This window comes from Drosophila pseudoobscura, chromosome X (assembly GCF_009870125.1).
Source record: "Drosophila pseudoobscura strain MV-25-SWS-2005 chromosome X, UCI_Dpse_MV25, whole genome shotgun sequence".
NCBI lineage: Eukaryota > Metazoa > Arthropoda > Insecta > Diptera > Drosophilidae > Drosophila > Drosophila pseudoobscura.
Window position 1 is genome coordinate 39,439,546 of NC_046683.1, and position 20,199 is coordinate 39,459,744.

At 40.9% G+C, this 20,199-nt stretch overlaps 2 protein-coding genes and 1 long non-coding RNA gene across 12 annotated transcripts in view; all 3 read right to left on the minus strand.

Moving 5' to 3' along the window:
• Positions 1 to 20,199, minus strand: part of LOC6901139 (uncharacterized protein CG43867) — a 143,336-nt gene that overhangs the window by 39,849 nt on the left and 83,288 nt on the right. The window lies entirely within an intron of this gene.
• LOC117184455 (uncharacterized) lies at positions 6,648 to 8,157 on the minus strand. The gene is made up of 2 exons (XR_004469824.1): positions 7,160 to 8,157; positions 6,648 to 7,012 (listed from the first exon to the last, which is right to left on the minus strand). It is a non-coding gene; the product is annotated as an uncharacterized lncRNA (long non-coding RNA).
• Positions 10,146 to 11,346, minus strand: LOC6901141 (uncharacterized). The gene has a single exon (XM_002134581.3). The coding sequence runs from the start codon at positions 11,104 to 11,106 to the stop codon at positions 10,849 to 10,851; it is 258 nt and encodes an 85-aa protein (XP_002134617.2). The 5' UTR covers positions 11,107 to 11,346; the 3' UTR covers positions 10,146 to 10,848.

Below are 20,199 nucleotides of genomic sequence, written 5' to 3' on the forward strand. Positions count from 1 at the left end.
ATTCATTTAAGCGTTTGTTTGAAAAGGATCCTCACAAAAGCGGATACACACAAGTTGTTTATTGTAATTATTGCGGCTCTGATACTCACTTAGAAAAAAACTGCCCCAAAAAGCGCATTTATAAACATTTATAAAATATTAATAAATAAAACATAGCCCAAAAATGTTTAAGCAATTTATACATCCTTTTACAATGCTTATTTGCGGTCCTTCAGGATCTGGTAAGACAACGTTTTTAGAAAATTTAATAAACAAAAGAAATGATTTGCTGAGCATTTCAATTAATCGAATAATTTGGTGTTATGGAGAGGAGCATGCTAAGCCAAATTTTAATACCATCGAATACTATAAAGGAGTTCCCGAAACAATTGAAAATGAAAATCATGAGCCTATTCTTTTAATACTAGATGACTTAATGATGGGTGCATTTAATAAAAATGTCTGTGAGCTATTTACAAAAGGATCACACCACAGGAATTTATCCGTAATAGTGGTTACACAAAATATATTTCATAAATCATCACATACTCGAGATATTTCACTAAACACAAAATACATCGTTGCGTTCAAAAATCCTAGGGATAAGCTACAATTTCAATGCTTAGCAAGACAAATTTATCCTGAAAATTCTCAGGAGCTCTTCAGAATATATAAGGAGGTGACAGATGAACCACATGGTTATTTACTTATTGATCTTACTCAGGGAATAAATGATCTCCTTAGATTTCGTACACATATTTTTAATTCTGAGTATACAGTTTGCTTTTCAGATGAAAATGGTTTACAAAAAGAATCTAAATCGACTGAAAGCGAACAAACATTTATTGTATGTGCTCAAAAGGGCAAATAATAAACTTCGAAATGCAATTATAAGTAATTGTGACATTGAGTTAGTAAAAGCATTAGTGGAGATAGTGTTGAATACTCTGCGAGGAAATCATAAGATATCAAAAAAGCAACTATATGCTCTAAAAAAGTATAAAAATGCATTACGTCTTATTTCATGTCCAAAACGGTCAATAAATTCTAAGAGAAAAGTTCTCATCCAAAAAGGAGGATTTTTACCTGTTTTAATAAGTTCATTGCTTTCGGGGATTTTTGGAAAAATATTGAACAATGCTTAAAAATAAGCATCAATTAACCAAAGTTATTTTAATGCATCCGAATGCATATCAAAAATTGGTAAATAATGCCCAGAAAAACGATTTAATAAATATAACGTTTTTGCCTATTTTAAATGATAAAAAAACTAGCGACTTTAATAAATGGATTAAAATACGTCAAGAATTGTGTTACTATCAAAATAAAAAAAGAAATAAGACAATGGATATACGAACTACGCAGAACAAACGACTTTCATCACCTCAAAGCATTGGAATACAAACCCAAGACGAGTCAGTTTGGTTAGATGTAAAACCTAACACTTCCATTCTTAACAATAAAAATAATGAGTCCTCAAAAAAGGAACTCTCTATCACAAATGAGTTCTCTGATTTACCTAACGACATCGATGATGAAGATTTTCTGACCGAAAAATCTTTCAACTCAAAACCTAATAAGCGTAAAGTTGAGGATACCTCATTTTTAGACACTCAAGCATCAAAAAAATCAGCATTGACTAAAGTGAAGCTTACTGATAAACAGCGAAAGCTAAGAGTAAAACTTAAGAGGTATAAAAGTGAATCAAATCCATTTCAAGACTTGAAATACGTAAGTGGACGAGAAAAGTTGATGAGGGCTGTTAGAAACAGTAAGGCCGTGCAAATTGGAAAGAACAAAATTAATTGGTTATCCTATAATTAATAAACTGCAAAGAACGTAGAACTAAAAATGGTAAATGTAACAGAGTTTTTCGTGACATTACTTAGTAATGATTCGTTAAATGTATATCATGATAACGTTAAGTGTGCATTTACAAACATTGTAAATATTCCTGAAAACATGAACGATGACTGGGAAGTAGGAATTACAGACTTATATCTAAATAAATGTATAAAAAGCAGGCCTGAGAATACCTCAATCGCATCTGAAGAAACAACAGAATTCGTTATTAGCTTAGTAAATGGAGAAACATTTCGATATGAAAATGAGTCAATAGAGTCTGAACAGTTTCAAAATGGTTTGATTTTTGTTTACACTGACATTATCAAACCAAGATGTGTTGGAAATAAAAGACCTCGATGTCTTCGAGTATTACATTATAATGGAAAAGAGCAACTTATACAATTCAACAATATTGAATATTATCCCATTGAAATATGGTCTCCAAAAGAAATTTCGATCTTAATTACCGATTCCAAAGGGTATAAAGTACCATTTGAATCTTCAGCAATTCCAATTTTTGTTACCCTTCACTTTAAAAAACGAAAAGAAATGCTATAAATAATACTGTAAAGATGGAAATTTATTCAGAGTAGAAATAACCATCATGACGAAATCTTATCAACAATATTATTTAAATCAGTGTGGAGGAGGGTTGAATCATATAGGAAGTCTTTATGTTTCACCCAGAGTTATCCAACAAGGTAGAGGAATTGGGAACTTTTTTAGTGGTCTTTTTAATTACATAAAACCACTATTCCTTTCGGGGATAAACGCTATTAAAAACCAAGCTACTGAGACTGGAAAGGCAGTAATAAATGAGTTTGGTCGAAAACCTTTAAGAACTATTATCCAAGAACAAAGTAAAATTGCTTTGCAAAACCTGTCAAATAAAGCCATTAATAAGTTAACCCGATTCCAGAATGGGGCAGGTAAAAAGAATAAAAAGAGAAGGTCTAGGAAAAAACTATCTCATTTATCATCTAAAGAAGGAAGCAAACATACGCAGTCGAGAACCAAAAAAAAAAAATCAACAAAGAAATTAACTATAAGAGACATTTTTTCTAAATCAAAATGACCACCCATATTGAATGTATGAAAAGCGAATTGGATCTATTTGAGCCACATCCTACACAAAGCTCTATTCTGAGAACAGAAGAAGTTTCATATAACCCCATAGCTTCGTTGGACAGTGCTTCTTCAATTGAATTCGTTTGCTTAGGAAATGGGGAAACATATCGAGACCTATCAAGTGTTTACTTAAGACTTGTTGTGCAACTAAGAAAAAGTGATAATACCAACATTGAAGGAAACGATGTTGGAGTAGTGAATAATATTTTGCATTCAATGTTTAGAAGTTCGTCCGTATATTTAAATAATATTTTGGTTTCTCAGAGTGATAATAACTATCATTATAGATCGTATTTGCAAACGATTTTAAACTATGGCAGTGATGCCAGTGAAAGTCACTTAGCCACTCAAGGTTATTATCCTAATTATGGTAAATTATTATCTGGTAGATACGTTAACACCGATGGATCCATTATGCTCAAAAATATTTTTCAAAACAGTAATAAGGTTGAACTATTCGGAAAAGTTCATGGAGATATATTTAATCAACCAAAACTGCTTATAAATAATGTAGATTTGAGGATTACTTTTAACATTGAAAAAACAGCATTTTATTTAATGGAATCTGAAACTGAATCAAATCTTAAAATATTGGAGGCCCAACTATTCATGAACCACATAACTATTAATCCGAGCATTTTATTGGCTCATCATCATGTTTTACAAACTAAAAATGCCATTTATCCATACAGCAAAGTTCAAGTAAAATCATTTACAATATATCCAGGAAATAATACATTATCAATTGACAATGCAGTTATTGGACAGCTTCCCAATTTTTTGGTTTTTTGCATGGTAAAAAACAAATCATATTCTGGAAATCGGGCATTAAACCCCTTCCATTTTGAACATTTTAAAATTCAACGCTTTAATCTATTGGTTAATGGAGTACAAGTACCATCGCAGGCACTTGAGTTTGATTTCTCGAACTCTGAAAATGCTCAAAGCTCTAGAGGATATAATATGCTATTCAGATCAAGTGGAATAAAACATTATGATCGAGGCTTACAAATTACAAAGGAAATGTTTGATAAAAATAGTTTTATATTAGCATTTGACCTAACAGCAGACCATCACAATTCAACTGTATGCTCAAATTTAATATCACAAGGAGCCATCCGAATTGAAGGACGATTTTCGGAGCCTCTTACAGAAGCAGTTACTTGTCTGGTATACTGTGAATATGACTCAATGATTGATATTGATAAACATAGAAATATTCGTGTACTATTGTAAAAATGAATACATTACAAATCGATAAGTTGCTTTCCAAGCATTCAAAAACAAAAAGAATTTTTAAAGGAGTTTATCCCTCTGATCAGCTGCCTCAAGTAATTTCGAAATATCCTGCTTTAATAATAGCAAACACAGATTCTTCAAGCTATTCAGGAACTCATTGGGTTGCTTTTTACTTTGAAAACAAATATTCAGCGGAATTTTTTGATTCATATGGTCAATATCCTCAAAATAAAGAATTTTTAAAAATATTAAGGAAAAATTCCATAAAGTTTACATTTAATAAACAACCACTGCAAGGTTATTTTTCAAATACATGCGGTCATTACTGTATCCTATATGGAATATTTAAAAGCAGCAAAAAAACATTAAATTGTTTTTTAAAACAATTTAAGAAAAATGATTTTAACTATAATGATAAGTTAATAATAAAAATGTTTAAGAAAATTCGTTTAAAATAAAACACAATATTATTTCAGAGACATTTAAGATGTTTATTGAATTTTTGAGCTGGGATACATTCTTTTATTTAAGTTATAGTACTTTAACATTAGGTCTATAGCTTCTGCTTTCTTATTTGGTAGGGTATGACACAGGCATGTGTCAGGTCCGTCCGTTGCATCGTCATCACTCCAGGGGCATAGCTTATAATGAAAGCCAAACTTGGAGTACTGAAGCTCCTTTTCCTCCAGATCTTCCAAAATTCTCATCAAATTTTCAAGAATTTGTACGTGCTCCTCGAAGATCATCTCCTCGAATTGCATTAAAAAAAGTTTTATTTGTTTGGCATGCATCTTGCAGCTGACTTCTTGAATCTATTACTGATAATGTTTCAAAGAGCAGGACTCTTTATATCCACGTCTTTGCTATGTTTCCCTTATATTTTTCTTTACCCATGTATTGGAAATGATAAGTACTATATCTAGCCATCTCTTTTTTACATATGTGTGTATATTCGTAACCTTTTTCTTTATTTTTGTCTTTACATGTATAGTTGTCTCTTCTTCTCTTACATATATATAATGGGAACTCTTTATTTACTCTTTACATATAAATTGGAAATGGGCAGTGCTATATCTATTCATCTCTTTTCCTTTATATATAAGATGTGTGATTCCATGCTCCTTCAACATCTTAAAGGGTGTTTTTGTGGAAAATTTGGTCACATAACTTTTAGGTAAAAATATCCAAAGCGGTTCGTTGTCCTTATCAGTTAAATAAAGGACTACTTTATTTCCAAATGATGTTTTTTTGATTTTACATCCATTGATCTTGTACTCAAATCCTATGCATAGGTCCTCAACCTTGGTGTATCCAACCGCCGGCTTTGTCTCGTTAAGTAATTCTAGGAAAGCCTAGGTATATATTTGATGAAGTGCTTATCATTTTCTATATAGAGATTTAAATATTCTTACATACCATTATAGTAATAGAAACTATTCAACCTACTAACGATTTTATACTGAATTATTTAAAAGATTGCATGATCTTTTATACTCTCATTAATTCAATTTTATACAAATGTGATCTGAGCAGATTGGTAGTTGAGTGATAATAAGTAAATGGTTTTAAAGCTGTAATGGCCAGATGTCTCAAGTCTGATTGGTGGTTGAGTAATAAGGGATAAATTATGGATACACTGCTGTATATATTGTTTCAAATATTATATTTACATGTTGGGTCTTATATAACCGTCAACATGAAAAAATTATATAAACAGAACAAAATGCATAGAATTTTTGTTCATATGCTGTTCACTTCCTATATAAGAACTGTAAGTTACTGAGATAGGTTAGTTCACTTTCACTTCGAAATGAGGACATTTCATTGCGAGTTGTGTTATTTAAAAACATCTTTTAGTTCCCGCAATGAACTGAAAAAACACACCTTAAAAATCCACAACTTTAGTTATTCAAAATCAAAATCATCATTTTATCGATGTTACTTATGTCCAGGAACTGAACTGTTTTGGTTGAGAATTGACTTCAATATGCATATTTTATTTAAGCATAACATGGAATTAAAGCGAAAAATATAATATTTATTTAAAAATGAAATAATCTGTGCGTTTTTAAATATAAATACCTTTACATAAATTTACCAACTAAGTATAAAATGATGTGAAAATTTCTCAATAAATTCATTCAAAAGCATCAGTATTCTACCTGAAATCCACTTATTCTTTTTGTGTAATCCTCACGTGGAAGAAACCTGTTTCAAACGAATCCTATGATTCTCTTGTAATAAGAGGAAGTGAAATTCAACCAATCAAAAGTAAAACAGAAACATTTAAAATAAATAGTGGTTAAATGTGTTATATTTATTATATATGTACATATGTATATATTATTTTTAGAAAAATACATAAAATATTCTTATTATATAAATATGTATTCGTATTATTAAAATTTCGCCTCAGCTAATTTTACCGCAGCAATTAAGTCATCATCATCTTCGTCCCGAAGTAGTTCCTGGAGTTGAGATCTTTTATCATCATCCTGATTATCTACTAAATCGAAAATGTTGTCATCATCCGGGAAAATGTATGCTGGATTATCATTATTAGACGTTGCATTCCTTGGGTCATCGTCGTCATCATCCCATTTAATGTCACTTAACCAGGTCAAGTTGCTCTCGAGATAGGTTTGAGTCTTAATCCCAAAAATCAAGGACAGGTCTACGGAGCTCGGCTGAGAGTCCAGATTTATGGTTGATTCCGGTTGGGAATCGATAAAAATGATTTCAAGGTCATCCATCGTTGTTGAAAGATTACTAGTTTATGTCCTAGCTGTTAGCTGTGAGTAGTTATTATATAGGCACTTTGCTATGGGACAGTGGTAGGTACACAAAGGAGGAATATAAATTATAGAGAAAGTAGAAAGGTTCAAGGGCATCGAAACCGTTTTTCAGGAAACACTTAAAAAATACCTCTAAACTATCACATTAGATTCATTGCAAAGGGATGACCTACCTGTTTGAGGGTTGTTTGAATCGCAACACGGGACCAATCGTAAAAACAGGTTCATTGACAGTAAGTGGGAGGAGAGAGAATATAAATGAGCGAAGGATCGATTTGAGAGGATTTTACATGGTTGAGAAACAGGATTAAGATCGAAGTTAGTTCACATTATCGCCGATAGGTGGCGCCACCAAGTAGTAAGGATACGGGACAGACGTATATTTACTCTAAGTAGCATTAATTAATTTTGATGTCTTCCTATTATAATTTTATTCTTTGCGTGCTCCTATATATATCTCCATTAATTTGTGTTCTCTTACCATTCAACCCTCTATACGGACATCTAGATACCCAGGTTTCCAACCTATGTTTTCTATAGGATGTAAATTTCAGAAACTTCACACATTTGTTTTCCCAATTCAATGTTTATAAAATATCCTATAAGTATTTATTTAACTTGACCAGTTAATAACATAGCAGAAATTGGTTCCCAATTCAATGTTAATAAAATATCTTATAAGTATTTATTTAACATGATCACGTAATAACATAGCAATATGATGCACACTTACATTCAACATGTTGCCAAGCTGCACATGCTTAAGCAAATGTTGCTGCAACATGTTGCGAATTTGGTAATTCAGTGTAAAAAGTCGCTGTCCCGTATCCTTACTACTTGGTGGCGCCACCTATCGGCGATAATGTGAACTAACTTCGATCTTAATCCTGTTTCTCAACCATGTAAAATCCTCTCAAATCGATCCTTCGCTCATTTATATTCTCTCTCCTCCCACTTACTGTCAATGAACCTGTTTTTACGATTGGTCCCGTGTTGCGATTCAAACAACCCTCAAACAGGTAGGTCATCCCTTTGCAATGAATCTAATGTGATAGTTTAGAGGTATTTTTTAAGTGTTTCCTGAAAAACGGTTTCGATGCCCTTGAACCTTTCTACTTTCTCTATAATTTATATTCCTCCTTTGTGTACCTACCACTGTCCCATAGCAAAGTGCCTATATAATAACTACTTTGGGCCTTGGGTTGCGTGCGTGCAAAAGAAGGCCGGCCACTCGTCCTCTATCCCTTCATCGATTCGCGCTCCTGTTCATTGTCCCCGCCCCTGAATATAGGCGTTTCCACCGCCAATTGGCGGAGTTAATTGGTGGGAAGCCCTTTTGCTAGTTGGTTGGGGCTTTAAGCAGCCGCATTTTGTCTTAATTGCATGGCGCTTCATCCTGCTGGAGGTGGGAGAGGGGGGCGGTGCCACCCCCACGCTCCCTTTTGCAGACACTTTCAAAACAACTTTTACAACTTTGAATGGAACGGACAAACAATGCGAATGAAATCACCTCGAAACAAACTCAAACACAAAACCAGAAACAGAAAATGCAATTTCCCCGCCACGAATGCAATTCCCACAAACAAATGCCATACAATGGGACACTGCAGGAGGGCGCTGCAGAGCGGGTGGCCGTGGCACAACCCCCTAACATGCGAGCCATGAAGTCGTTTACTTTTGGCCATTAGCTAGGGGTTTAGGTGTCGTTCGCCTCGCGTTGCAAAACTTTCCCCGCGAGCGTCGCCTTCTCACAAAAGTTCTCCTCTCAGTCTCCCCCTCTGCGTGGGGCCAATAGGGGGGACAGAGAGATCTTGATAGGTTTCAATAGTAGTTTCAGTGGGGTTGCGGGGGGTGTTGTCACCCCCCATTGGTTTGCTCTCAGGTTAATGGTTACTCAATTGGGAATCGGTTGAGGTAGAGGTAGATTGCGCTCTGTTACGAGTATTCCTACTTCTACTCCCACTCGTACCCGTACCCGTACCCGTACCCTTACCCGTACCCTTACCCTTACCCGTACCCGTACCTGTGCTCGTTCCATGCCATTCGGAATCGGTCCATTATCCAATTAAGGACAGCCATAACCCACTATCTGCTAAGGTGATATTTTTATTCCAATCCATTACGCATTATCCTTCTTATCTCAAGCCATTCCATTCCTGTGTGGCTTTGAAATTCTTCTGTATTTGCATCAGCCCCACCTTGCCGACTCTCTATTTATACGATACTAGTATTTCCACAATATTATATCTAATCAATTGTCCATTATTCCCTTTAATCTCTAAAACTCACGTTGGCAGACTTGAGCATAATTTGCCTTAAGAAAAGGGGTTAAAACAAACAACAGGTGGAAAATCTAAAAGAATTTCAATCAAAAATAATTGAAATATTTATCTGATACAAAACTGCTACTACATATGATGCCGTGTGTAGTTGCAGGTGCCCCTGATATGGACTGCTCATTCAGGGACTCCAATATCTTCCCATATCTACTAGTTGGTACACGTTCCCCATAAATATTCCTACATACTTATGTACATATATATTCCCATATATTCCCATATTCCAATACCTAACAACTGCCAATAGATGCACATAATTATAGTTGAACACGGCAATCTCATTGCATTCTTTCAGGTTGTTTCTCACTAATCAATCCATATAAAACCTTGACCATTTTATTCCTTTCTTTCCCTCCCATCTCTATATAAAACCGAATATAAATCAAGACAATCTCCACTTATTTCATCTCATAGGATAATCTTATATCTTGGCCTTATCGAACTCTAACCTTCTCTCTCCTAAGATCCATTAGGTGTGCTCTTTGTCGCGCGTGATGCAGCAGCGCACTTCGGTGAAGAGAGAGAAAGAGCGCCAAGCTGTTTCTTGGGCCACTTGCTGCACTATGCGGTCATGATCCCCTTTTTCTGAGTAAAATCCATTTTTGAAGAGTAGCTAATATTATATATTTTAACAGAGCGTACCGCTACCAACTGTTCAGAGTTGCTTGCCTAACTTAAACCCCTGCATGGATCTGCCATTACCTGCCCTGAAAATCTACCATCCAATACATCACGCCCCACCGATGCCGCTTGATGATTTGCGGACCTATTATTACTCGCTCAATTGGGCTTACGATTCCGATTTGGATTTCTATTCATATAAAATATATAATATATTATTTATTTGGTTTAGGTTTTTGGGTGATTTGTATTTGCATTTGCATTCGCATTCGCACTCGCATTGGTTGTCTTCTCATTCGGGGTTCGGGTTCTTTTCTGTTTTGTTCTGTGTTTTGATTGCAAAAAGTTAATTAAAAATTTGTTGTAATTGAATTTTATCGCATTGTTTGTTGTGGAGTTTTGCTGCTTTGTTTCCGTTGTTTGCGTTGTTTTTTGTTCTTTCTGTTCGTTCATTTTCATACCCAGTACTCGAACAGTGTGCAATATTAGGGTATTTTCGATTTGTAGTCTATGAGACAACGAAAAAGCGCGGAACCGTAGGGAAGAACCGTATCTAGCAGATCAGCAGGCCACGTGCTTCGCAGACTCTTCCCGGTGCAGGGTGCGCCCTCGGGCGGTATGAATGTAGAGCCGAGACGCTAGTTGCGACTCGAACGTGCCCGCTCGTCTTCTATTGGATACATTTGATTGTGTGTTTTGTTTTTTGTTTTTGTTTTTTTCATAGAGAGAGTTTTATGGAAAATGTCTGGCCATTATGCCATTTGTTGTCATTTGGTTTTTGCCTTTTGCCCGTAATTGGATTATTGCAAAAGAGTTTTAATTAAGCCAAATGAATGGAGCGCAGGGGAATGGGATGAGGTGTGGCATGTGGGATTGTGGCAGGTAGTAGCATGCGGCATCTGTTAGATTATGAGCTCGGGCAGGCGTGGATCATCATAGCCCTCGTAGCTGTCGTCCACTTCCACTTCCACTTCCAGTTCCTGGACCTGCTCTTCCTCGATGGTGGGATGGGGATACCCCATGGGTGGCTTCACAACCACAGCCTCAGGGAACGGCGTTGGTGCCACCATTACAGTCAGAGGTGGTGGCACGTCCATCGGGGGGGCGTCGCCGCGGAATCTGCGGCAAGCAAAGAGGTCCAGGAAAAAGCCCATAAGCATGATCCGTCAGCAGTGAGTGCTCTCTTCTCGCTATCTCTATCTATATCTCTATCTCTATCTACAGCTCTAGCTCCAGCTCCAGCTCCAGCTCTAGCTGTAGCTCCAGTGATCCCAGTGCGTGGACTGCTGCTCGATGACAGCAAGCGGAGCCTTTAATCCAAAGCCACCACTATGGGGGGTCCGTATAACAGCTGTTTCCCCTGTTTTCCTGTTTCCGCAGCTGTTTACTGTGCTAAATGGTTCCACAAAGCCAAACACTGTTCTACTAAATGAGCACCCGAGCCCCATCCCCCGCCACACACAAATGACAAAATAAATTAAAATTAAAATTAAGTATATCCCGTTGATTAACGAATGCGATCATGCATTTTGCATTATATGTGAATATGCATGAATATAATGCACGAGTGAATGCACTGCACTGCACTGCAGTGGCACGTAATCCACCAACGAGGGGTATACAAAAAGAGATATATGTAGATGTTGTAGAAGTGCTTTCGCATATGCATTTATGCACGTTATAATTACATTTATGCGCTGCCATCAAATTCAATGGTGCTAAAACATTTGCGTAGCGGGAGATGGGGGACGGGAGAAGGGCCCTGCCGCCCAGCCATTCAGCGACGGGCAGTGCTGTATGCGTCACGTTCAATTCAACAACTCAATTCGAGCACTTGCAACGCTTCTGGCAATGGCAGATTTGTCCGAAACAAACGCCGAGTCGATGTATCCTTACAGCAATCCCTGTCCTTCTCCAGAATGCAATGAAATGCGTGAGCAGTTCCCCTTTAAAGTAAATTGTCTGAGAACGAGACTAGTTCCCGTGCGATGCATTGTCGGGTAATGTACATGGCCTTTACTCCCAGAAATGAAAGCTGGGGTTCCCTCCTATCTCCCTTGCAACAAACCGCGCTCTTGGAGTATTAATTGCCCAACTTTGGGGCACTTTTCGGGGGGGTTTAGCAGTAGAAAGTAGGCCAACTGCTGCCTGCCTATTTACTCTCACAGAACGATGTCAATTGCATAAAGGCCATGCCACAAGAGGTCCGGCCCGGCCCCGCCCGGCCCCGCCACGCCCCACCACTCTGCCACACGCATCACGGCAGCCGCAAGTGTGGCGGCTCTTTCCCTTTGGGGGCTTGGGGTCAAGTGGAGGCAAAACACAACGTACAACAATCCAAGAATAACCACAACACACGAAAATGTAGGCTAACATGGGTTAAGGTGTGTCATTAGCTTGCCACAAAATAAGCGAAACCGCGCGCACGAGGCGACAGAGGCGACAGAGGCGACAACGGCCCTACCCCCCCAAGACCCAAGACCCAAGACCCAACCATCCATTCACCCAACCCCTGACCCCTATTGGACATCCTCTGAGCGACCGCGGAACCGTCGATAAACCTACAAATACACTCGTGCGTAAAGTATCTGCACTTCAAAAAGGCTCGTGATTTGGAGTATTTTTTCCACATACTGTACGTATTATCTACCGATCGTTCCTAGATATGTATATGTGGATATACTTTGGCATGGGACAGCAGAACAGGGGGGAAGGCAACGAAACGTAACGAAGATAATGAGAATGAGAGCGTAAGCCATTCGTTGCTTCCAATCCGCACAAGACGCTCTCCTATCCTTATCCTCCTAACTCCCCAGAGAGAAGACTGCTTCCCAGTGGCCCGGAGGCTTACTAATTATGGTTAATGGGCCAAGGGCGACCCCACACCTGCACCTTCACCTGCCACACCTGAGCCAGAAGCAGCGCCAACGAACTAATTAGAAGGCGCCTTAAGTGCAACAAGCAGGGCCCGTGGCTCCGAAGCAACTTTAAGCTGCTGCACAACTACTTGCGGGGCCTAATGCTGCCTCAGCCTTGAGTCGGGGGATGGGACTGGAGATGGGGCTTCCACCAAATTGACACAAATTGGCAGGAGGCAAGTACATCATGGCAATCAGATTAGACAACGACAACGACGATGACGACGACGATGCCGTCTCCAGTCGTTGCCAATGTGCGCTCATCATGTGCGACATTCCGCTCCGGTTCCAGGCATGAGCAGGGGCATGCCACAAGGCACGCAACGTTTTTGCAGCTGCTTTCAATCATGACGCACGGATTAGGACTCAGGTTAAAGATTAACAATGGCAAACAGCAGCAGGAAAAGAGCATGGAAAGTGAGCAGGAGAGGGCGAAGGACACCCAGGACACAAAGAGGGGGATGACAGGTGGGGTGGGATGTCTTCTCGATGGATGAAATGCAGTGGGACAAGGACCAGGATGTTCCCCCAAACGGAATGGAACGGGATAGGAATGGTATGAGACGGAAGAGGAGACTATAAGCCGATTGGCAGCAGGACATGCAACACTAAGAGAATAAGCATCAGATCAAAGAAAAAGGATGGATGAAAGAATAAAGAATAAGCTTCTATAAGGGTCCATGCCATCCTTTGGGTCGAAGCGAACCAAATTGGAGCCAAAAATAACACAAAAAGAACTGGAACACAGGAAGCAAAGCGAAACGATCTGGAATGGAAAGGAAATGAAATGAGAGAAACGTGAAACAGTTCAGAAGTAAACAGTAGAGGAACAATGACAAAGAACAAGTCAAGAAACCTGATAAATGAAATGGGAACGGAATACTTTCGTATGGGGCAAAAACGAAAGGCAACCCGACATTCTCATGAGGTGAGGTGTCAACGATTGAAAATTTGTCACAGTTATAGATAGATCTGGAAATCCTCGTTCGAAATTGGTTACATGCACAAGACCTGGAAAAAGCCGCTGCACAAGCGTAAAATAGTAAGGCTGAACAGTAAGTCCTGGTCTCCGCTCAATCCGCAGTGGAGGCAGACATCATTGCTGCGCCGCCTGGAATACTACATGCAGCCGCTGGTGGATCATCTGCGGGATATTTGGGTGCGGCCGTTTTCCTTCCCCACGGTGCCGAAGCTCGCACATACCTGCCGCCTCGGTTTCGTCGTTCTTCTGGCGATCCTTTTTCTGACATTAGTTCTGCTCCTCTTCCAGCTGGGATCTCCTGGGCGCTCTGTCCAAGCTGGAGCTTCCAAGTAACCAACAGCAAGTACACGCTGTACGTGAACTTGTGCATCGTCCGGTACAGCGAGATTATAGCTTCCTCTTCAGCTGAAGGACGATCCGTCGATTCCGGCCAGTTGAATACGTTTAATAAATGTGAAACACTCATACTCTATATTCTCTTCGCCTGCTCTGCGACGAGGAATCGTCTGCATGCAGTTTGACATTGGCATTGGGTTCTTTCGATCATCTATTCAAGGACCTTCCACTTTCACCATCTGCAGTTGTGCATATATGTACATAATATGTACCTACGTACCTACTGCAGGACTGACAGTGGGATGAAACGGCGGAATAAATCAATTTAACGAACCAATGGAAACCAACCACTGAAAACCTGTTGAGTGTTGGAAAGGTAGAGTAATGCAAACGCCCAAAAAAGACCAGAAGACCACCAAGAAGGCATGGAAGAAGGCATGGAAGAAGGCATGCATATACGCGAATATGTATGCGGTCATTACTCCTTGGCGTGAGAGAGCTGTGCGAAAGATATCCCAAAGCTATTAGCAGTTGATAGCGTCTCAAGGACTCCTCCAAAGACTCGTCCACTTACACCAAGTTCTGAAACTGAAACTGGAGGAGTCCCAGACTCCAGGACATGAGAGACAAAGCAAGAGATTCGCAGCGACAGTCGAGGAATAACAATTAGTGGCAGACTTTTAGGCGCAGGAACAGTGCCGGAGACTGGAAGGACAGACAGACACAAAAGGCAAATGCAAAAGCTGGGTGTCGTCCCGTCTGCCGTCTGCCATCTCCCGTGTCCCGTGTCCCGCCGCCCGTCTCCCAAACGAAAGCCCAGAGAGTGTCCGCGCAATAATCACGGCCAAGTGCTGCATATTTATAGGCGCAATCAAGTTAATTGCAGAAACAGCAGACAGTGATAGGAACACACAAAGGAACGGCATGAATGAATGAATGAATGAATGAAGGCATGAATACGAATACTGGCAGTGACTAAGGATGAGGATGAGGTGCCTTACCTGCCTTTAGCCGGCTTCCACTGGTACTACTCCGTAATTAACTTAATTGTGGGCCGTTTGCCGATGCTTTGAAGAGTCCTCGAAACTCCTCCTTGAGGCTAAAGTAATTGCCACTCAAAAGTTCAATGCATTCTCAGATTCCATGGTTCCCTCATCCTCTGGCATTAACAATATTTTTGGCCTCGACTCCTTCAAGGCCAGTCCTCTACTGGGGTTTCCCCTCGAAAGTTTCGTGGGCTTACAAAATTAGCACAAAACGAATTAATGAGTGTGGAAAATCTCTTAATGCTGGACAAAATCCCAAGCAGCGTAGTCAAGCACTTCCTGCCGGAGCGAAGCGCACTTTCATTTCCATTTCAATTTTTGGATTTTTGGGATTGGATTTCACAATATTTTCCTTTACCAAAAACTGCATTGCTGCTGCTGCTGCTGTCGCTCCTTTTACTGGGTTTTCGGGTTTGTGGCGAATTTCAATTATCCTTGCGGGGGTCCGAGCAGCGCTTCGAATCTATTGCCTGCATTTCCTCTCATTTTCATCTTTCGGGACGCTTTTTTATTTATTTTGTTTGCCTTTGCCGTTGCCTCTGGCTTGTATTTCATTTTCAGTTTTATGCATGAGACGGCGCCTAGTTTTTCATTCTCATTTCCCAGGCCCATTTTTGCAGGACTTTCCTCCAGCTCTGGGTCCACATCGTCTTCCTCTCTGCCTTTTGAAGCTCGGGCGCCCATTCACGCTGTAAATTGTTTGCATACAATGGAGGAAAAGGAGCACCAGCACGGACCCCCAGTGTCCCCAGCCCACAGCTACAGCCCCAACCCCCCAATTTGTTCAGGACCAGCCGCAGCAGGAACGGGACCTGCTCTCTGGGCTGTGGGTCTTAACTTTTGGCGTGGCTTATTGGTGCGGCAAGATTAAGTTTCAAATTGATGTGCGTTTTGAGTTGGCCGCCAAACGGAAACGGAAATGCCAAATGGGGAACTGTGGAAATGTGGAAATGGGGAGGGGGAAACAGAGTAGTTTCCACCAAGTAGCCAAGGTTCCAGGCCCTCATCAGTGGCCGATTCTATGCCCCCGTAAGCCACATTGATGGCCAAACTTTAATTTGATCATTCTTTCCCCACTCCTTGCACTCCTTACACTCCCCACTGCTCTGCAGTCCCAACTCCAAAGGATACGAGTACGTGGATATATTTCGGGTGGTCTCTAGCCGATAAGCTAGGTTTTATGACCGAGCTTTTGGGGCTGCTTCACAGGGATTGGGGCATTGGGTCCGCTAATCAGGCTGGATTTTCGGGGATTGTAGAGCGTTGCTAAGGTGTGGCTGGAGTTCGGGTGGAACTGTGTCAAGTGTGACCATGCTACGCAGCGGAACGTGGAATACCTTAAGAGTGACCATGCTATACAGGGGAATGGGCGAAACGTAGCTCAAGGTTCAATCTTATTCGTTGCTTCAGCGGAAATGCTTTCGACTTTGAAGTCGCCCTCATCTTCGCCTCTTTGAGTTTCTTGTTCTTGCAAGTTTCTGCTATGAAATGTGGAATAGATAAGAGGCTGTAACCCTCTGTGGCTTCATTTCTTGTGGAGTTCTTCTTTCATCTCAAAGATTCTTTAAAGATGTTTCAGTCATGCTTTCAGTTTTCATTAGTTTCAGCAAGGAAAAACGGAATACAGAATGCATATCGCCCTCTCTTCCCTTATTTTGCAGCTCTCAATTTCTCCAGGGACGGTCAAGTGTGACCATGCCAGCCAGCGGAATGTCGAACACCTAAAGGGTCACACTAAAAATGGCAGCAAAACAGAGAACTTTGCTATCTGCGCTAAATGCCCAGCAGACTTAAGTGGTGCTGCCTCTCCTCCGGTGGAGGAGGACGAGGACACCAGTGGAAGTGTGGCAGGGTGGCAGGGTGGCAGGGTGGCTGGGAGCAGGAGGCAAGAGACAGGACACACCTGACGTAGCAGCCAGGCAGGCAACAAAGCGAATGTGTTTTTGTGTGTTTTGTGTAAGGAAACGGAAAAGTTCTTGACTCCGTTTTGTTGGTGTGTCTGTCTGTGTTTGCGACGTGTGAAAGCAAGAAAAACTTGCGCATAAAATTTCCATATCAGCTATTTTATTTGCAACAATTTGGCAACACTTTTGTGCGGACTGGTGGTGTGGTGGGTGGTGCGGTGGGTGGTGCGGTGGGTGGTGCGGTGGGTGCTGCAACTCCGGAGCTGGCGGTGACGTATCAATTTCCGCTTGATTGCATTAAAAAAGAAATACCAAGAGGGCAGGGCGCCAGCGAATGGGAGAAAGCGCGGCGAAACTTTTCCTTTTCCGTGTTTGCGTTCGTGTGGGCTCGTTTTTTTTTTCTCTGCTTTCTGTTTGGCGCAAATTAAGTTTTTGGCCCTGGTTTTTGGGGGGCTGCAAATACGATTTTTGCGGCAAACGAAAATCGAAAATAAAGTTAAAAATTTTACGTTTTACTTGGGGGGTGCCCCGCTGTCTCGCTCTCGCGCTGTCTCGCTGGTGCCGCTTCTCTCCCTCTTTCCGAAGAGGCGAAAAGTTTGCAGGCTCTGGGAAACTTTGGGCGAGTGCAAAAGTTTACAATTCCTGCACACAGTTCGCTTGCCTGCGTCCAAGTTTAAAGGTTAATGATACCACAAAATAAGTTAAGGATCCTTTGGTCCTGAAGCCAGCTGCACACATGCAGCAGAAGGGAGCAGAAGGGAGCAGGAAGGACAGGGGGTAAGGGATACGGGATACGAGAGTACAAGGAAATAATGCTTTTGATTGGATTTGTGTAGTGAAGCGGCGGTCATGGCCACATTGGCTCTGTGTTTGCTACGTGCCCCAGTCGCAGACAAATTGCTTGTGTGGCCGGGCGCAGCGCGTGGAACACAGTGGAAACGGAATGCAGCAGGTCGCCAGTGTGGCCCTGCCCCGCTGCGGAATTCGGTACACAGCAAATTACACAGAACTTTTATTTAATCAATGCTCAACATATTTAGTAGTGGGTCGTGGACGCACCATGCTGAATCGCTTGTCGTATGGATCAAAGTCCAGCTTCATTTGCGACACAAATGGCACCGCAATGGCGTCCACTAATTCCTGTGTCTGCTCCACTGCCTCCAGCGGCGGGGCCGGCGTCTGAGGGGTCACTGGTGCCTTGCCATCAGCAGTCCCGTGGCAGCCACAGCAACAGGCCACTCGTACAAATGCCGCCCACATGATGCACTCTCTCTATTTCCGATGTGGAACTGTGGAAAATCACTTTCGAGGCGCCAACACTTTAGCTCTCGACTGACTTCAGCTCCGCCTCCCCCACTCGATTGGCTTCAGTTGACAGTTGTTTTTGGTGGATCTGCATTTCCCTGAGATAAGGGGCGACTCTATCCAAGAACATACAAATATGTACTCGCATCTGTAGTCTGCTGCCACGACATCTGGGAACAGACATTCATTGCTTCCCCTGCTTATCCACCAGCAATGCTTCGTAAGGAGATTTAACGAGCGCTGATTGATATCGAAGCTCAATCTTTTTTACTCGAATTTTCGCAAGCAATTTGTATATATTTATTCCATACCTTGCCCGATAGAACTTTTAATATTGTTTCCACTCATTTCTGCAGCTTAATGATACTCATATTCATTCGGATTTGTGTGGAAACGTGAAATTGATATGGTACCCCTACAGAGTTGCCTTCATTGGAATTATTCCCCACATCTTTGAGCTTGGGAGGCATTTGTCATCCTTTGGTTCCTTAAGATGTTCCCCACTTCGTGTCCTGGGCCTCCCATTCACTCGCTCCACACTCAGCGCTCAATTGTTCCATTAACAAATGGCAAAGCCCGACATCTGTCGCTCCTCCTTGAGGATGTACATGTGTACATCCTTACGGTGGCTGTAACGTCTTCTCCTTTGCCTTCAAGTCCTTCTCCTTCTCCTTCTCCTTGTTCTTATTCTTGTTTATTGTTAGCTTAGTGAACATTTAATTGCTGTTTGCATTTGTATTTTGGTTTTTTGTTTCTTCTTCTTTTCTTCTCAACCACCCATCGTCTAAGCATCGCCCAACTTCCTTCTCCATGTCCTTTTTCCTTCAATCCGACTCTTCATCTAAATGACAGAGTGGCGCCCCGACTTTGGGATACCCAGTAAATAGTAGTGGGCTCTTAAAATGGAATGGTGGGTAGATAATATCAGTACTTATCAGCACGTAATATTCCCAGGAAAAACCAAAACTTCTCATTAATCCTGATCCTTTAAGTATCTTTTGAAATTGGGGCCTGCTTCAACAAATATTAATCCGATCACGATGATTTTGGGAAGACAGGTAGATCAAGTGGGAGAACTTCAGAAATTTATAAATTACAGATGCCACAATATATTTTCGGATTCCATGAGATTCCTGCTGATCCCATCTTAAAGGCTTTCCCCTGGCTGCACATGCACACTCACTCGCCCAGGATACCCTCTCTTGACACTCCACGAGCACAAGGGGTATCAAAAGTGTGGGGCGGTGGGGTTTGATGGGAGGAAAGCGCCAAATTTACATTTTAATTTCCTTTAATTAAAAAAAACAGACAGCCAACGACACAAAAAATATCAAAAATAAAATACATTAAAATGTTTTTGCTCCCTTCATTTCATTTCTTACTTCTTGGGTCCCTTTCTTATTTTCGTTACTTTTCTTATCTAAACGGAAGGAAGGCGAATCTGATGGGAAGCGGTGACAGCTGTCAATATAAACAATTTGAAAGGATTTCCACTTTAGGGACTCCAAAGGAGTCGCCAGAAAAAAAAACAGAATACCTAAGGTACGGAAAAATGGTAGCATAAAAGGGAATTCGCCAGGTGAAAAGTACGTGCAGCCGTCCCTGAAAATGTACGCGGAAAATATTTAAGGGAAATGGAATGGGGTCCTGGAGGGGGGTGGGGATGGGGATGTGGATGGGTGACCTCCGCAAGTGGTGGAAAATGTAATTATTATACGCTCATCAAAAAAAGAGCAAGCAAAACTCAGGGAATGCACCTTAA